Source organism: Rhodnius prolixus, unplaced genomic scaffold, assembly GCF_049639745.1.
Source record: "Rhodnius prolixus isolate KJV_2025 unplaced genomic scaffold, Rpr scaffold_1, whole genome shotgun sequence".
NCBI lineage: Eukaryota > Metazoa > Arthropoda > Insecta > Hemiptera > Reduviidae > Rhodnius > Rhodnius prolixus.
In genome coordinates, this window is record NW_027411581.1 from 36,741,208 (window position 1) to 36,758,814 (window position 17,607).

General features: G+C 35.5%; 1 protein-coding gene across 10 annotated transcripts in view; it reads left to right on the plus strand.

The window, feature by feature from the left end:
- The window catches only part of LOC141448166 (dystrophin, isoforms A/C/F/G/H-like), an 898,384-nt gene that overhangs the window by 492,935 nt on the left and 387,842 nt on the right, over positions 1 to 17,607 (plus strand). For all 10 annotated transcript variants that reach the window (XM_074116317.1, XM_074116303.1, XM_074116369.1 and 7 more), the window contains one exon: positions 3,441 to 3,546. In XM_074116317.1, the coding sequence (XP_073972418.1) occupies positions 3,441 to 3,546 (106 nt within the window). The remainder of the gene's footprint in view (positions 1 to 3,440; positions 3,547 to 17,607) is intronic.

Genomic DNA, 17,607 nt, shown 5'->3' on the forward strand with positions numbered 1-17,607 from the left:
CAATCGAAAGAGAAGGCTTTACGCTGCTTAGCTGTCTGTCGTTAGGATTTGGCGCATGCATAGTTCTTCTGTAGCAGCATCAGTCTCGTTATTTAACAGCCACACCTCGTATTAGGTACTCTAAAATCATAGCACTGTTCAACAATGCCACCGGGTTGTGGGTGCTATTGCTTCAGCACTGGAGAGAAAAAAGTATTGCTTAGGGGCATTCTTAGACGTAAGCCAGGCCTTCGATCGTGCTTGGTATCCTGGATTACTGTTCACACTAAAAAAAGAATCTTCCCTCAACATGCTACCTCATTCTGCAATCCTATCTCTCAGATAGATTCTTTCAAGTCAGTACTGGCTCAGCAATCTCTTCTTACTCAACAGTAAGGGAGGGAGTGCCGCAGGGGAGTATACTTGGCCCCGTTCTCTACACAGTATACACATCAGACATACCTGTACAACCCTCTACACTACTCTGTACATATGCAGACGACACAGCCATATTAGCTACAAGTACACATCCTTCAACAGGTTCATTCAAGTTACAGACACACTTACATAAAATAGAATTCTAGGCCAAGAAGTGGCGGATTAAAATGAACCCAAAGAAATGCCAGCATTACTCTCCGGCGGGGCTCCTGTATACCTGTCCTCTTCAACAGCAATCCTCTTCCTTGTAACAGATCTGGTGCGCTACCTTGGGCTCTTTATAGACAAACGACTCAAGTGGAACTCACATACTAGGCTTAAAAGACAAGCAATGACGAAACGTGCGAAAATGCTTTACAGTCTATTTGGACGACGCTCCAAATTGCCCATAGAACTCAAACGTTTAGTATACAAAACTATCCTGAAACCTATGTGGACTTACGGACTGGAGCTGAGGGTTTCAGCCAAAACTACAAATCTACGGACTGTACAAACATTTCAGTCAAAACTACTCCGACTGATAGTTGACGCTGAGGGTTTCAGCCAAAACTACAAATCTACGGACTGTACAAACATTTCAGTCAAAACTACTCCGACTGATAGTTGACGCTGAGGGTTTCAGCCAAAACTACAAATCTACGGACTGTACAAACATTTCAGTCAAAACTACTCCGACTGATAGTTGACGCTCCTTTCTACGTGTCCGACCTTACTCTTCATAAGGACCTCATCATTCCCTTCATAGACCAACTCGCCAAGACGAAATACTAAAAGTTCCATACTGCTCTCTCTACTTGCTCTAATCCCCTTGTGTAGCCTCTCGCCTCCTATGACATTCCCAACAATCCTCCTCGCCGACTGATTTGCCGATGACCCCTCGACTTTCTAGCAGTCTGAAGATCATAATCATTGTCATTCATATCCTGCAGAGAGAACTACCGCGGGGTAGTTTCTCTCCTCCTGGCTTTTACGCATTCATTTATCTTATAAATTCTTATATATGTATATGCAGATTGCAAATAACTAAATAAATAACTAAATAAAAAAAAAAAATTAATAATTATTGTTCGGATTTATTTTGATTTTTCTGAATATAATATTTCCGTTGCGATAATCAATACAAAATATACGTAATTCTCACAGTCTCTAGTAAGGAAGTAATATTAAAGCAGACCTAAATATTATCTGATTATTGCTAATATTAATAACCTGGCAAAGGGTTAATTTATCATATATATATTCAGAGATAATTATATAAGTAGATAATTGTCACCGTTGTGAATACATTGTTCTATAGCGTGGTCCATATGTGAGTGTATAATATTCTCATTTATACATTGTGGAGATGGCTCTACGGTATGTGTCGGATGATGTGACATTGATCAACCCTTGACAGTGATGTATGTGTCACTTGATTTAACTGACCTAATTAGTCTTGTACAAATTCACTTACTGTACACGTACCTTTTATTCTATCTTTTTTTTAAATATTGTCCAGTCTACTCTACATTTAAATAAATGTTATTAAATAATTTTTTTTGTACTCTCATTTAGTTGACTTTGCCATTGCATTATGTTACTGCATTTCTGACCTGCACTAAGGAGTGCAACGTTACTAGAGCAGTGCTAGTTAGTTTAGTGTCGTTAATTTTATTTATATGTGCGTATGAGATTAAATTTTTGACAATTTACTAAGTGAATGTACAAAGAGTAGTTAGTGTATGAGATAGTGATTGAAATGTGAACTTGCTTCACTAAATTTAGTACAATAATGGACCCATTGTTTAGCGGTTACAGAAAAATAATGTTTATTGGCTGTTTTAGAGTAATAAAGAAATATTAGCTGATCAAGAATGAATAATATTGTCACAGAGGATTAAAAAAAAAGTTTGTTCACAGAAATCAAAATAATTAATTGAGGGTGAGATTTGACACATTGAATAGGGACTCGATTCGGCGAGAATTTGCAACATTTAGTTAAATCACATATGTAGTTCAATATTACATATGCACAGCGATTTTAGTAGCGGTTTATAAATCAGCTCGTTGTTTATCTACGTTTGTTAAGGTCTTGTTTTATTAGTAATGATATGGACGCTGTAAGGAGTCTTTTGCTGATGAGACGTGGGCAAATTTGAATAATTCGTACATCTTTCTACTGCCCTATGTGTTCAGAGCATGTGTGACGGCAGTGACCACTTTTTTAAAGTATGGATCTGTCCTTTTTAATAATTCAAAGTAAAATAAAAGTCCCCTTTTATTTTTACTTTTACTTCTAAAATTCCTATATTTGTTGGTTATTTTAAGAATTATTTAAACAAAAATTATAATAATAACGAAATAGGGAAAAGATTACATATGCAGTTAGCGTATTGGATTCTCACGCGAAGGTCCTGGATTCGAATCCAGCTTGTTGACCCTTAGGATTTTTTTTTTCCTTCTTAGGAGCTTCTTACTGCTCACTGGTTGTCTGTAAAGAAAGAATATTGTTCGGAGGCCGGTAGAGCGTTGAAAAAAGTTCCGGGCGCCAATAACCTCAGATGTTGACGCGCCTAAAAACATAAAACAAAAACATTAATCAAGAAAATATATTTTAACTAGTCAGAAACTCTAGTTCAATTAATTATTTAACCAAAAATAAAACGTAGCCAAAGCTATTAGTTAATCCGCTGCAACATCCGAATATTAGAAATACCAGAGTATTATCTAAATACAGTACAATCTCCGCAATAGACCTACTTACAAACTGAACAATTAAGTGACCAAACAGAGCTCTGAAGAAGGGCGAATACGTTTGGCAATTGTATGAAAAAACGATACTGATAGTGATTTTTTAGATAGGAAATAGCACTTTGAAATAATAATTTTTTTTTTTTTTTTAATAAGAAATGCCAACTTCTTGATTTAGTTTTAAAAGTAAACCTGCTTAGTGCTAATAAATATTAGCTAAATTTATCGGCAGTTCATTTATAAGTGTTTAAATAGAATAAATGGCGTACACTAACTAGAAACACCTGTTGCAGAATGTGATTAGGGAACTGGAGCAGAAGAAACCTCAGCTGGATGAACTGGTGCACACGGCAGAGACTCTGAAGGCCGACTTCAACAGGCAACAAGTCCATGGCAAAGGTATGTACTCATCTTATACTTTCTAATTAGTCTATTTCTCTTTGTCAAATATAGTCTCCCACTAGGGTTATTCTCCTCTTACGATTGTTAGCAATATCTATTTAATGAAACAGACTCGATGTCGCTAAATTGTAATAATTATAATGTCATAATGTTGAGAGAAATATTTTTTGATTGTTGAAACATTCTTGCTAACTCTAAAGTAGTTCCATTCGGCTAACTTCGTGTTGAGAATATTTATTTATTTCACTGGGATTTAGGTAGTTGTTTTTTAGTAGGATCTCAAGGATGAAGATTGAATTTCCTTCTTATTTAAGGAGAAAAAACAAAATTATTTCTATCCTTTCTTAAAAATAAAAATTTTGTTTAAAATTATATTGATTCTCCTGTCAAATTTTCTTTGTCTGCGTGGTTTATTTTACCATTTATTTTTCAAGGTATTTCTCTTCTCTCTGACCGATCGATTGCAATAAGTTATGGATAATCTAAAGCGTACAATGGTCTTAGCTATTACAGATATATAGGTTTCGTGACCGTAAATTGTTAAACTTAGGATTCAAGATTGGCAAGGAATCGGTCAAATAAAAAACAAACTCGTCTTCTTGCCCGCTTCAAGAAGACGAGTTTGTTTTTTATTTGACCGATTCCTCGCCAATCTTGAATCCTAAGTTTAACTATTGCTATCGCCTCCGACACCATAACGCATACACCGTTTTTGTTGCTTTTTGTTAGCTATTTCTTTAATAAATAATAAAAATCATTATGTGTCCAATTTCTAAAACTTTCGAATCGATAAGAGTAGTCTAAAATAATCCCGAACATTGGGTTATTACGGGTAGTAATATCAGGTGTGAATAAAACAGAACTATGATGAATGGCATCGGTCCTTTAGTTATGATGTGCAAATACAGTCTTGCCAGATTCTCGCCCACTAAATTAAACCAAAAGATACTTTCACAAAGCGCTTCAGATTAATCAATAAGTTGACCATGGCAGTTTGAAGGCTTTCAGATTATGGGATCGTTAAAGCAAGCTGACCCATAGTCATATTACCCTTCTGCCATGCCCCTCGGCCACGCCTTTTTTGTTCCCTTTACCCTTTCTCTTCAGCGCAAATAGTCTTACTTTCCAGCCATTAAAGACTAATGAACTGGATTCCAGTTTCAGACAACAGCTTCCCCATTATTTCTTCTTTCTTTTTGTTTCATAAAAATATTGTAACATTTTGTTATTTTATACCTGTAATTTATTTCAATAGGTACATACAACATGCCTTAATAAAATAATTACACCCGTCAAAGCACTTAATGTTTTTCTTTGTTTTAATTAAGAAATATGAATTCTTTGAAATTAGAATTTTTTAAAAAATTTTGAATGTTTTAATTTATTAGAAAAATAATTTTATATAATTTAATCATTTTAATAATACTCAACGATCTACAATCCCATACGGACAACGGCGAATTAACGCAAATTAGAAGTTGACTATAGGTTGAAAGGTTTTTTTCTATCTTAAGTCAATGTAATATTGTTAACCGTTGCTACTGTGGTCTCAACTGTACAAAATTTAAAGCGAACGAGGGAATAAATTTTATACAATGACAGCTATTGAGTATTGCGAGGGATCTGAGCCTCCAAATACTCTCATTCTAAGCCTGGGCAGAAGAAGAAACAAAAAATAAGTCCAATCTGCCGGATTCAATGCCTGGCCATTATTAAACATCCTATACCTGGCCTTCAGGAAGTAAGTCCCAAATAATAATAACAACGAATGAAACAGTCTCTCTCTACCTCGGTTCAAACTATTCAGATGCTAAGCCAAAGTACCTTGCCTAGTCAATGTCGCACTGGTATTCTGAGTTTAAAGAGTTAATTTAATTATTAAAGCAGAAGCCAAGAAGCTTCAAGCAGAAATGTGGCATTAGGTTATTTACTACAGTGTTCCAGGCGGCATTATGTGGAACAGTAGAATGGCTGTAAGGCACTGGAAGTCCTCAACAATACAAAGGAGATAAAGATCTCTGATATTCGAGCAGTTCTTAAAACTCCAGCTATACCCTGGTGGGATTCTAAACTAATAGCGAAATGCTGAAAACGTTTGACAAAAGGGATGTTTGTTTAGGTTTTTCTGTAACCCTAAAGATTCGGTTATCGAGGACAATGAAAAAACTGATGAACCAACAAGGGAAGCGTCTAGCCCATTAAATTATTTCTTAAACAAACTCTTTAATTTTTGTTTTTTGGATCCATCAAGAACTCTCTGGTGTCCGGATTAAATCTTATAGCCTGCCTACAGCCTCTCACCACCGTTTATAGCTTCTCCAGGTCCCTCAACCTTTATTCTTGATAATCCCATCGCTGTATCGCTTGTCAAGACAGGTTCGGTCCACAGAATAGTGTGCTAGACCCTCTTTCCATTGTTGGTTCATCAGCTCTTTCATTGTCCTCGATTACCGAATCTGTAGGGTTGCAGTAGTTTTTAACCATCCATCTCTTATAGCCAGTTGATCAAAAGTTTCTGCATTTCACTCGTGGCTTAGAATCTCACCTGGGTTTAGCTAGAGCTTTGAGAGCTGCTTGAATTTCGAGATCTTTATCTCCAATGTATTTGTTGAGGATCCCATCCAGCGCCTTACAGCATTCTATTGCTCCACATAATTGTGCCTGGAACACTGTAGCAAATAATCTAATATCACATTTCTGCTTGAAGTTTCATGGATCCAGTCTTCTGCCCGAATAACTCGGAAGTTGCTGCGAGTAGGCGCACTTGAAATACCTTCTGTTTTCGGAGGGAGATATCATATGGTCAGGTCCTGAGAAATGAATTATTTTTATTTTATTTTTAATTCAAGCATCTTCCATTTAGAAAAACCAGCTGGTTAAGGGTGTTGCTCATACAGAGAATGAATTGACTTGTTGGGGGTCGGTTAAAATGTTGAATGAGAAGTGGGGGAAGATGGATTTTACGACATCATCTCAGAGTTTGTGTTTATACGTAGAGACATAGAGGTGAAAGAGATGAACTGTTTTGACTTATGAAGGGTTTCATGTTGCAATGAAAGCTGCTTACATTTAGGCGTTCCCTCTTCATTGCTGAATTGATTGCATTAAAATTCTAATCCTAATCAAATGAGAGAAAGTAAATATTAATATAGAGTTATATTTGTACCAGTTTTCGTGTATTGTGGCTCTGGTTTGATCTGCGTTATGAAAGTAGGAGATATGGTAGGATTTATTATGTCTACACACGTTGAAGAAGGTGGAATATCGCAGCAAAGGACTTTTTCCAATAAAAGAAAGACTCCTCTCCTTGCCACCCCCACACGTACGCCCACTGCGGCTAGGGTTAATCTCCCTTGCCAAGTTCCCACTAGTGAGTTTTGTTTGTCCATAACCCGGCCTTTTTCCTTGGCTGTACCTTCACTATCTCAGTTGCACGCTTTCCCCTCTGTAGGGAAGGTAATACTATCTCAAAGACAGACTGCTCTCTGGAAACACGTGACATTGGACTATTGAGTTCTTGGTCAGTTCTTGTTATTTCTATATTTCTTATATCATCCAATCATGCGTCATTTTGAAATATTTTTAACCAAGTTGTTATTAATTATTAGTTTGGACGAACGGTAAATGTGGGTAGATTTGTATACTTTTCAAAGACACTTTTTACGGGTTGTCAAGTATGAAATGGAGCAAAAAATGCACCTAATTGAATTCGATTTTTTTCGAATAAAACCTTTTTATTTTTAATCAAAATATACACCCATATTATCGATACACTTTTGCCATTTTAGAGGTAACTCATTTATTCCTTTGCTGTAGAAGCCTGGATCATGGGAGTCGATGAACTCTTGAAACGCCATTTTGACTGCCTGTGCGGAATTGAATTTTTTTCCAGATAAAAAGTTGTTTAAATTTTGAAAGAAATGATAGTCAGCGGGGGCAAGGTCTGGCGAGTACGGTGGGTGACGGAGAGTTTCCAACTTCAACTCCTGTAGCTTTGACACGGTCATTCGTGCGGCATGTGGTCGAGCGTTGTCGTGCAGGAGAATTGGAGTCATCCCATTAACTAATTTTGACTGTTTAATCGCAAGATTTCTAATCATTTCGTCTAGTTGATAACAGTAGACATCCGCCATGATCGATCGGCCAGGTTCCATAAACCTGTGGTGGATGACACCTGATCCAGACCACCAAACAGTGACCAACGGCTTCTTCTGGTGGATGTCTAGTTTCGGACAGTGTTTTGGTGGTTCATCTTTGTCGAACCATTGCGATGAACGCTTACGATTATCGTACATGATCCATTTTTCATCGCACGTAACGATTTGATTGAGAGTTAGTTCGGCTTTGTTGCGAGAAAGAAGAGAAAGACATGCGTCGAGTCTTCGTTCCTTCTATGCATCAGTCAATTCATGCGGTATCCACTTGTCCAGCTTTTTCACTTTACCGATTTCTGCCAAATGAGTCAAGATTGTTTGCTTTGATACATTGTACATTAATGATAATTCACGCGCACTTTGGCTGGAATTCGCTTCCACAGTGGCTTTCAGGACGTCATTATCCACCCGAGACTTGGGTCGACCACGTGGTTCATTAGGCAGGTCGAAATCTCCCGAACGAAATTTCCTAAACCAACGGGCTACAGTTGCGTTTGTTGTTAGAATTTTAACTTAACACCGTGTTAATTTTTGTTCGTACAAGAAAAACGGTGGTCATTAGTGTCCCCAGCTTTTAAACTACACCAGGTTGTCCCTTTTATTTGGCATCCAACACAATATCTTGCCTATCCAAGGTATGGGCGCCAGATAATTGAATGTATTCACTCTTCTTCTCATAGGTCATCGATCAGGTCTGGCAATCCTCTTATGTATTCAGTTTATTTATCCACGATGTAATTGTAAGATATATAGTTGGTACTACTAGAGCTCCCTCATTTTACATTTTCATTGATTACCCAAGGCTATTTGCATACATTGCAAACTGAACTAATCCTAAAGTTGTGAGTTCTGGGTTGTAGAACATTTACAAACATTCCTAAACTCCTCAAAATAATCTAATCCTAAAAATAAATTATGTATACACTGTTTACACTTATTTATATGTTTATTACCTGGTTACATTTGAACTATAATTACAATTGCTCCAATAAATACATTAACAACATCCCAGACAATAATTCAAGTAAATAACTCACACTTCATTCACCAAAGGGGGAGTAATCGATATTTCTCCCTATTTTTTTTTTTTTTTTTTTAGAGGGGGCCTTTTAGGGTTTGCAGATCACCATGTAACTCGGTATATTATTATTATTTAATTTAGGGCCTGTCAAAATCTGAGGTTTTTGGCGCCTGGAGCTTTTTCCAGTGCACTGCTGGCCTTCGGACAGTGATCTCTCGATACAGATAATACTATCCATCACGAACCCCGGGATCTCCGCGTGGGAATCCAATACGCTAACCGCATATCTAATGCCTTCCATGTCCTTTCCTTATTATTAATAATAATAATGGATATGAAAACACTATTGGTTTTTTATTGAAACTTTATAGATTTCCATTCTTTGAGAATTATTGAAACATGTCGAGGAAGCAATTTCTATTTTCTTTAATAGGCTCAAACTAGGACAAAGCACTAATAAGCAGATCAAAACTAGGTTTTAACCACTTTAAAGGTTGGCTGTGCTAACACTGAACAGGGTAGTCTGTATTCATATTATTGAGCAAAGTATTTAGAGAATATAAGAATTAATGTATTTTGAACTTTCTATTCCTCAGAAAAAAATTGTCCGTAACAATGTTTATAGTGAAAAATCACCATTCCAATTTTTTATAAAAAGGATCGTCATTCTCTCCTTTCATGTCGGGCAAAAAAAAAAATTGATATTTTTTAATTTCCTTCTGTCAGTTTTACTAAAATTATTTCCATTCGAACGTTAGAAGTCCTTATGCGGAACGTATTGTGCTTTTTATTATATTTTCGTTTTTTTATTCTTTTCTTATATTATACAAAATATCCTTAAAATCGTCTAAATTTTTAATTTATTTATATATTTAGACAGTTTTCAATTTTCGTAATTTCAATTTTTTAAATGTGCTAACAAAAGGTATGATTGTATAACAAAATTACTAAAAATATCGTTCCTCTTTGAGAGCATTCAATTGACTTTTACCACCAGAGAGCTGTGGCTAGCCGCAAATATTTGTACTGGACTCGAACAAACACGGCTAACTCAATTTCACCAATGAAATACTAGGTTGTATTCCAACTCAAATTCAATAACAATATGTGTTTTCTTAATTAAAAATCGTTGGTAGTTTGACCATTCGCCGGCTGCATTGTTAATTCGTGTTCTTGTACGAGTATTTTATTGTTTCTGAACGATAAATTTATCGAGAGCCTAGTTTTACTGTTTAGTTTATTTCTAAGACTGCGCTTAAAGTGAGAAATGGGCTGTTGGCAGAATGCGGAAATGAATAAAAATAAGAGAATATATATACTGTATCTTAAATTTTAGTTGCTTTTATATTATCAAATCGTCTAAAAGCATTCGGCCCAATTACGAAAAAATCGCTAAAAAAAAGACCTGTAAGTGAAATCAATTAAGTAGCATTTCCGATTTTAACGATCATTTTTAGCCAAAACCTTATTAAAAGGTACTCAGGAAGGACGATAACTAAACGAAATATCAATTATGCATTATCTCCAATTTCTGATTCTAATGTGCAGTCTGATTTTTTTTTTGTAAAAGAAAAATAAAAAATGAATAATGTCACACAATTGCTAGTTTTGGAATTGTAAGATATACATCACTGACAGACACTCATAAAGAAACAAACCTTGTTTGGTCGTCAAGGTAGATGTAGGTGTTTAGTGATGGTGGTCGCTTGCGTGAAGGCCTATCCTAGCAGTGGAAAGGTTTAGCTCTACAGGGGTGTCAAACTCAATTTAAACACGGGCCAATTGGTGATACAGGCATGATTCCACGCGGGCCACATCACAATTAAAAATTTTTGTTAAATTTATATTCTGAAGTGGAGGATTCAAGAATATGGATAGGATAATTAAAACACTGTATAATTGTATTTATAAAACGATTTTTTTTTTTTTTTACCTGAAACTTGGCCAGCAATTTCCTCGTACAAGTTTTGCTATATCTGGATTCAAAGACTGAGAACATAAGAATATTTTCTGGGAATCCCTACTTCTTGTTATCTTTTAAAACCGAACCATTCTGGAATTCCATTTAGAGTGGCAGACATATCGCTTCCAAACGTCGCCGGAGCTGATTTAGCGTGTTTATTCACTCCCGCAGACCTCTAGGTAAGGCACTGAACCACGTGTATACTCGTCTTCAGTTGCTAAAGGTTTAACTTTGGCAGGGAATCGTGTGTACGATAGTGCACCGACTCTCCTAAGCGCTATTTTTTTCATAATCATTCTTTCTATTTTTATTTTATTTCAGAGCAACGTGGGCCATCTAGTTTGACACCCCTGCTCTAAAGTGATTTTTCAGTAAAATGTACAATCCTAATTCTGATATTATTAAGTAAGTTTAAATGAGTTGCTAAACATCCGAGTTGGAAGTAACTGATTAGTTTTTATTGAAAATGACTGCACGATTTTCTCTAAATTATTTATTTAGATTTTGCGCTCTAGATCTATATCTTTTATTTGAATAATTCTTGTAAGAGAAATTATTTTGGAGAAAAGGGATGGACGGGAAGTAATACAAAATTCGTGTGACTGTTCATATCAAATTTAGTACTATTTATTGGCTTTCCGTTACAATCTTTTTTAATTTCTTTTGCGTTAATAAATACTACAAACTGATGTTTATATCAATTCGGTAGCAATAAATTATGTTGAAGAGTAGAGAAAGGGTTGTAGTGATACTCGCCACATGACTGGAAAGTATTGAGCTTATATTCCATATTGATCCGCCAGAATTACTGTATGAATGAGCGGCCTCATGAGTTATTTAGAAGTAGGCTGAGTAGTCACACAGCGCCCTTATGTGTTCGTAACAACACGAGCTGTGTCCATCGATCTCCACCAGCTGTTGTGAATTATTGTTTTTATTTTAACCTTTCCACTCCTTATCAAGGTCTCGTCATTATAAACTGCAGACTTTCGTCTAGATACTTGTACGTATATCATCGGAGAGTCGGAACATTATTTAATTTAAGGCCCATATCTATGAAAAACAGGCACCCGGAAAGCTTTTTCATTGCTTTTTGGATACAGGAAAGTATTCTTCTGTTAGTGGACAACATTGTCCATCACCGGGCAATGAACTGTAAGGAAAAGAAATTCTTAGAAGGCTAGACACGTACCTGGTTGTCTCCGATCTCTAGCTCAACCTATACATTTTTATTTCTTATGGTGCTCCCAAAGCTTCATCAGATTTCTGTTGAAAAATCAAATTAAATAAAGTCACACTATTGCTAGTTTTAGAACTGTAAAGATACATAAATATATTGAAAATTATTAAAACTACTTATATTTTCGTTGCTTACAGAAAATTTAACAAATCGCAATATTCTCTTTTGAAAGTGACAGAAGAAAGATCAAATACTAGAATATGGTTATTTGATATAACACGGAACTATTATGTAAAAAACAGTTAATTGCAAGAAATTTGTGAAAAAAACAACTTATATTATTAATTATTTTTACCACACAACCATAATAAATTGTGCTCTGTTCAGTGATGTGTTTACCTATTTGTGCCATTCTGTCAAGTTTTGCTTTGGTCAGAAAAAGCATATTGATAACTGATAAGGAGGACAGCGGTTTTTACAAGTATAATCGTAGAAAATAAAATGTATTAACTAATTTTGTAAAACTGTGGTAGAAGATTATTTGATTAAGGTTTAAATGCGGGGGTAAAAAACAACTCGCTGTAAAGTCGTTTCCTTTATCGGTGAACAATGTGAAGATATTCACATTGGGTATCCGTGGATGTAGGCATGTATGGAATGGAGGTACCATTCCTTACTTTATCCCATACCTTATATCTTCGTTTACTCTTTGATATGCGAAATGCAGGCAGTTCGCTTCCCCATTGACCTGAAAAATTGCCTTGAATAACTGCCCTGTCTAGTCTAGGATTCTGCTTGTTTCCATTCCTGCTTACTGCAATGTAATATATCTCCAATCTTTGATCTTTTCTTCATCTTCTTCTTCTTCTTTTGATTCTCTTTTAGCTTTTTAGTTTCTGTTGTATGAGAAAATTTTAGATTATTTAATGCACCTCCTTTCCCAAGTTATTCTTGTAAATGCAGCTCTCTCTTTCAGTTTGCCATGAACATGCATGTTAAAGGAGAGACACCATTTTTACTTTACTATTGAACAACTCTAACCAACAAAGCTGAACAGCACTAGCCAATAGAAAAGTCACTTTATAGCCAGACAGTCGCTCGTTCAAAACACAGTGAAACATAATTTATTTGAGCAGCAGACTTTTAACCCCAGCCCTAGCCTGAGGCAATGGTCAAGAACCTAACTTCTCTCTAAGTAATATAAGGAGTGGCCTCCGTCTAGTATAAACACCAGGAGCAAGTCAGTGCTAAAGACAAGCCTCGCTAGAACATTCAAGAAGGGAAGAAGAAGAACCAGTGACTAAGGCGAGAAGTACTTCTAACAGTGCTAACCAGCTTGTGTACCAGTTAACAGTCTCGCTGATGTTGTTTACTAAGTGTAAATACAAAGTTTATGTTTATGTTCTATACACCTCCAAACTGTTATCAGTATCAACATCCACCAAATTCTGTTCATCAATACATTATTTGTAAAAGATGAATCAAAACTAGATTTGCATAATGTAGAGTTGCAACAACAGAAGCAACTCAGATTGTTAAACTTCACTTTGTTGTCATTGATTTTCCCCTGAAAAAAAAATCAAATTAGAAAATTATGTATAATACAGCCAGAGAGAATAAGTCAAACGAAAATGACGCGTTAAAAACGCACTTTCGTGGGTTAGAGTACAAGAAAATTAAATAAAATTTCCACCAGACCGCTTTAGTTGAGGTTGAAAACTTCGACCCATGCAAAAGAATGTCATTACAAGGTTGAAAATATCCATGAACTTTCAGGAATTTTCCCATGATGCTAGAAGTATGCTGTTCCCATTCAAGAGGGCAGCATAATCTCAAATTAAACATCACAAGAGGTCAGCCGAGAGTTATATTGCATTGTTATCAAGCTTGCATTTAGTTAGTAGATACTGGTATTGAATGTCCACATTCTTTTGCAACGATAAAATATTCTAATAATTTAACTCGCTTTATCGTATCTTCCATTATTATAATTAACGATAAAATATCAATTACATTAATTGATCTTTATGAATGGCCTCTTTCTATCTTCTCTTACTATACTAGTTATTGGAGTATAGATCGTGCTGATTTGCGATTTGGAGACTACACTGGAAATATTTCCGTTTTGAGTTCCATTGAGAAATATAAATGGTTTTTATCTATGTGCGTATGTGAGAGGAATGTCTTTAGAGCGTATGGTCTGATAACTCGAAACTCGTAAAATCGCAGATAATTGGAATTTGATGATTTTAGATCGTTTAGATTTAGATGGTTTAACTTAGCATTTAATAAAAGACCTGGCAGTATCTATAAGTGAAAAAGTAAAGTAATTGCCTATTTTTTCAGGCGAGCTTTACGTCCAACTACCAATTAGGTGTCGTGTGCGGAGGCGACTAGCCTAAGACCGGGAATCCAAGGCCTAAGACCGGGAATCGAACCCAATACACAATAAACTTTAGCTTTACAGGTCTCGCCTCTAAACGCTCTGCTACTGTGGCGCCTTAATATCTGAATCGATTTTTTTCGAAAATGTCTATAAAAGAGCCATGATAATTTTAAGGAACGTGTATATAATATTGTAGACAACTTCTGTTTAGTACAAATTGTATGTTTCAAATTAATTTAATTAGGTTAAATCTGCGCTGAGAGTAAGTCATGTGAATGCGCTCTTTGATGTACCAATGGTAATGATTGATTTCCATATGTTTTCATCCCCATGAGAAGTTTGATTTATATTGTACAGCAAGTATGTAATATGAATCAAGTAACTGTATTCAAAGAAATACATTATTTATTATGTATTATGGCAATACTGAACGATGCGAGCTTGTAGTCAATAAATTATCTATTGATAATCAAATTAACCAGTGACTTATATCCACCTTTTGTGTCTTTATTCCCGTAAATCTGAATCTAATTTTCTTTTAGCAAATATTTATGAATTGAAATGCTTTTTTATCTATACAAATCTAAAATGAGCGATGTTTTTGCTACCGTAAAATTCATTGCGTTCGAATTCTCTAATAGCGGACTCTGTAAATCTAAAAATCTATATTTATTGTTTATTATAAATCTATTTACTATTTAGTCTCGATTTTTTACTAGATTGAACTTTTTATTAATATTCCATTACCTTCAAAATATTTACGTATGGATTGGATCCGTTCAGATTTACGGTTTTTATTTGTCACTGGAATTATCCTTTTGAGGTGCTCTGATTACGAACTGATATATGAGTGAGGAGGGGAGTCCATCGTGACTAAGATATGAAAATTTGGAGCAAGTTCAAATATGATGGTTTAGGGGACGCAAAAATAAGTTTTTGGTCTAAATCTTCTAAAAGTTCACTTTTTTGTACCGATTTTTGTTGTTTTTGCGATTATCTGGCTACTTCTACGAGCTGTGGCTATTAATCAACGAGAATATTGCTATAAAACATTTTATTTTAAATGTATACATCCCTATCACTACAACACTCCATGCGAATTTACCATTGTTTGAAACCGTGCTGGAAGTCTTTTTCTGTGAGCTCCTGCATGACGAGTGCCGCTTTTTCTTTCGCAGCTTCAACGGACTGAAATCGTGTTCATTTTAATGCAGATTTGACTTTGGGGAACAGATAGAAGTCACACGGGGCCAGGTCAGGCGAATAAGGAGGATGGCCTAAAACTGGGATGTTGTACTTGGCTAGAAACGTCTTGACAGACAATGCAGTGTGAGCCGGCGCGTTGTTTTGATGGAGAACCCATGACTTGTTCTACAAATCGGGCCGTTTTACCTCACTCTTTCGCGGAGTTGAGCAAGCACCTCACGGTAGTAATGTTGATTAATTATAATCTATATTTTCATCCGTTTTGGACGTGGAAGGGCGACCTGGGCGGTCATCATCTCCGTCGTCTTCTCGGCCATCTTGGAAACGCTTGAACCACTCAAAAACTTGCGCACGTGATAAACATTCATCGCCAAAAACTTCTTTCAATAAAAGATCAAGTTTCAGTAGCGGTTTTACCCAGTTTCATGTGAAATTTCACGACAATTCGTTGTTCTACTACATGTGTAGTATCATGTTTTCGTCAAAACGAAACTAACACCTCTTACACAAACGACGGTTCTGGTTAGACAGATATCTCTACAAACACGTGAGACGCTGCAATCGAAAGAGAAGGCTTTACTTACGCTGCTTAATTTGCGAACATTAATTTGCTTTTCGCTTATTAATCTTACCTAGCTAGTTATTCAGTTTTAGAATGCGTTCTATAATCTAAATGACGAAAAGTCTGAATTATTATCTTGATAAAGATGTTTGTGTAGACTATTGCTGGTTGAGTTTGAGTGTTAATCAGATGAGCGTTTAACAATGTTTCATTACAGCATGTTGCAGTTAAACTGTTGTTTGTGATCATTAATATTTGGGAAGCATTGTGCTAACTGCAGCTATTCAAAACCTTGGACATTAATTAAATTTCTGTTCTGACTGTCCCAATTTGAATTTATAGACTTGTTAATACTTTTAATATTTCACCTTCTAGTTTGAGCTTTTACCCTGGCTCTTTCTCTCAAGATTGTTCGGCTGGATTTCTCTTGTGATACTAAATGAATTATCAGAGCACATAATGGCCAAATCTCACTAGCGTAAAACATAGTGGCTTTAACTATGTTACTGTGGAAGGGATTTGCTGGATTCTTTCTTTAAATTTCTTTTAGATTAAATACTATTAAATCAAGGGGCGGGTGGGTGTTGGTCTAATGGTCAAGAACGTGGCTTTGTAAGTGGGTGATTCCTAGTTCGAATCCCGCGTATGACTACTTTTTATTTGTTTCTTGTAAACAATGAGCTTCCGCCCCCGTCCGCAACACCTTGGTTGTTGGATGTTAAGCCCCGCCTGAAAAAATAGGCGATTACTTTTACTTTTTATATTAAACCAAAAATATTTTGTTATGGTCTAGATCTTTTTCTTCTGAATTTATCCTCCAGATATTTCTTTATGCTAGTATTTTATTAGCTTTAAGAAATATGTTTTGGATATAATAAAATCGAAATGCTAAAATAATTATATTTTTAATTGATCTTCGTAAAAGCTCAATATCTTAGATTAAATTTAGAAGTAAATGTTTTTATTTAATACTTCGAAAATGGGAGCAATATGTAAAAATATTAATGGTTATTCTTGAGAAGACCAGAAAACACGAAGAAAGCTGCTTTCTAGATAATGGTTCTGGGAAATTTAAGAAAGAAGAGGATTTGTGATAAAATGGTGAACAGAGGATAGTTTAGTGTCAGCAACGAATGTCTTGAATATTGAGACTCTGCTTGGAGACAAATTGGTGATGCCGTTCGGAGAATAAAATACTAGTAGGCGTGGTACATAGCTAGGACTGCTTCGTGTTCAGGTTATCCACTAAGAGAAGGAAGATAATTTACAGAGATGGACTAGAAGTAAGTTACTATTCTTGTTCATATTGCTTCAGGGATGACCCTAAGGTACGAGATATGAAACTGTATTGCCTTTTCTAACTTATCGCCTCTGTCTCTTGCAATTTGCTGATTTGATATTCTTGCTAAGATATTCTTAAGTTTGAATTATAATTCATAATTTGATTTATTAATTTTTCCTGTTTATTTTCACAATTTTATTAGTTTTTGTTTGCAGTTTAAGTTTGCATTTCACAGACATTATATGAAAAACATTAATGTTGCCTCGCTTATTGCTTGCACTTACCAAGAGATTAATAAATGGAA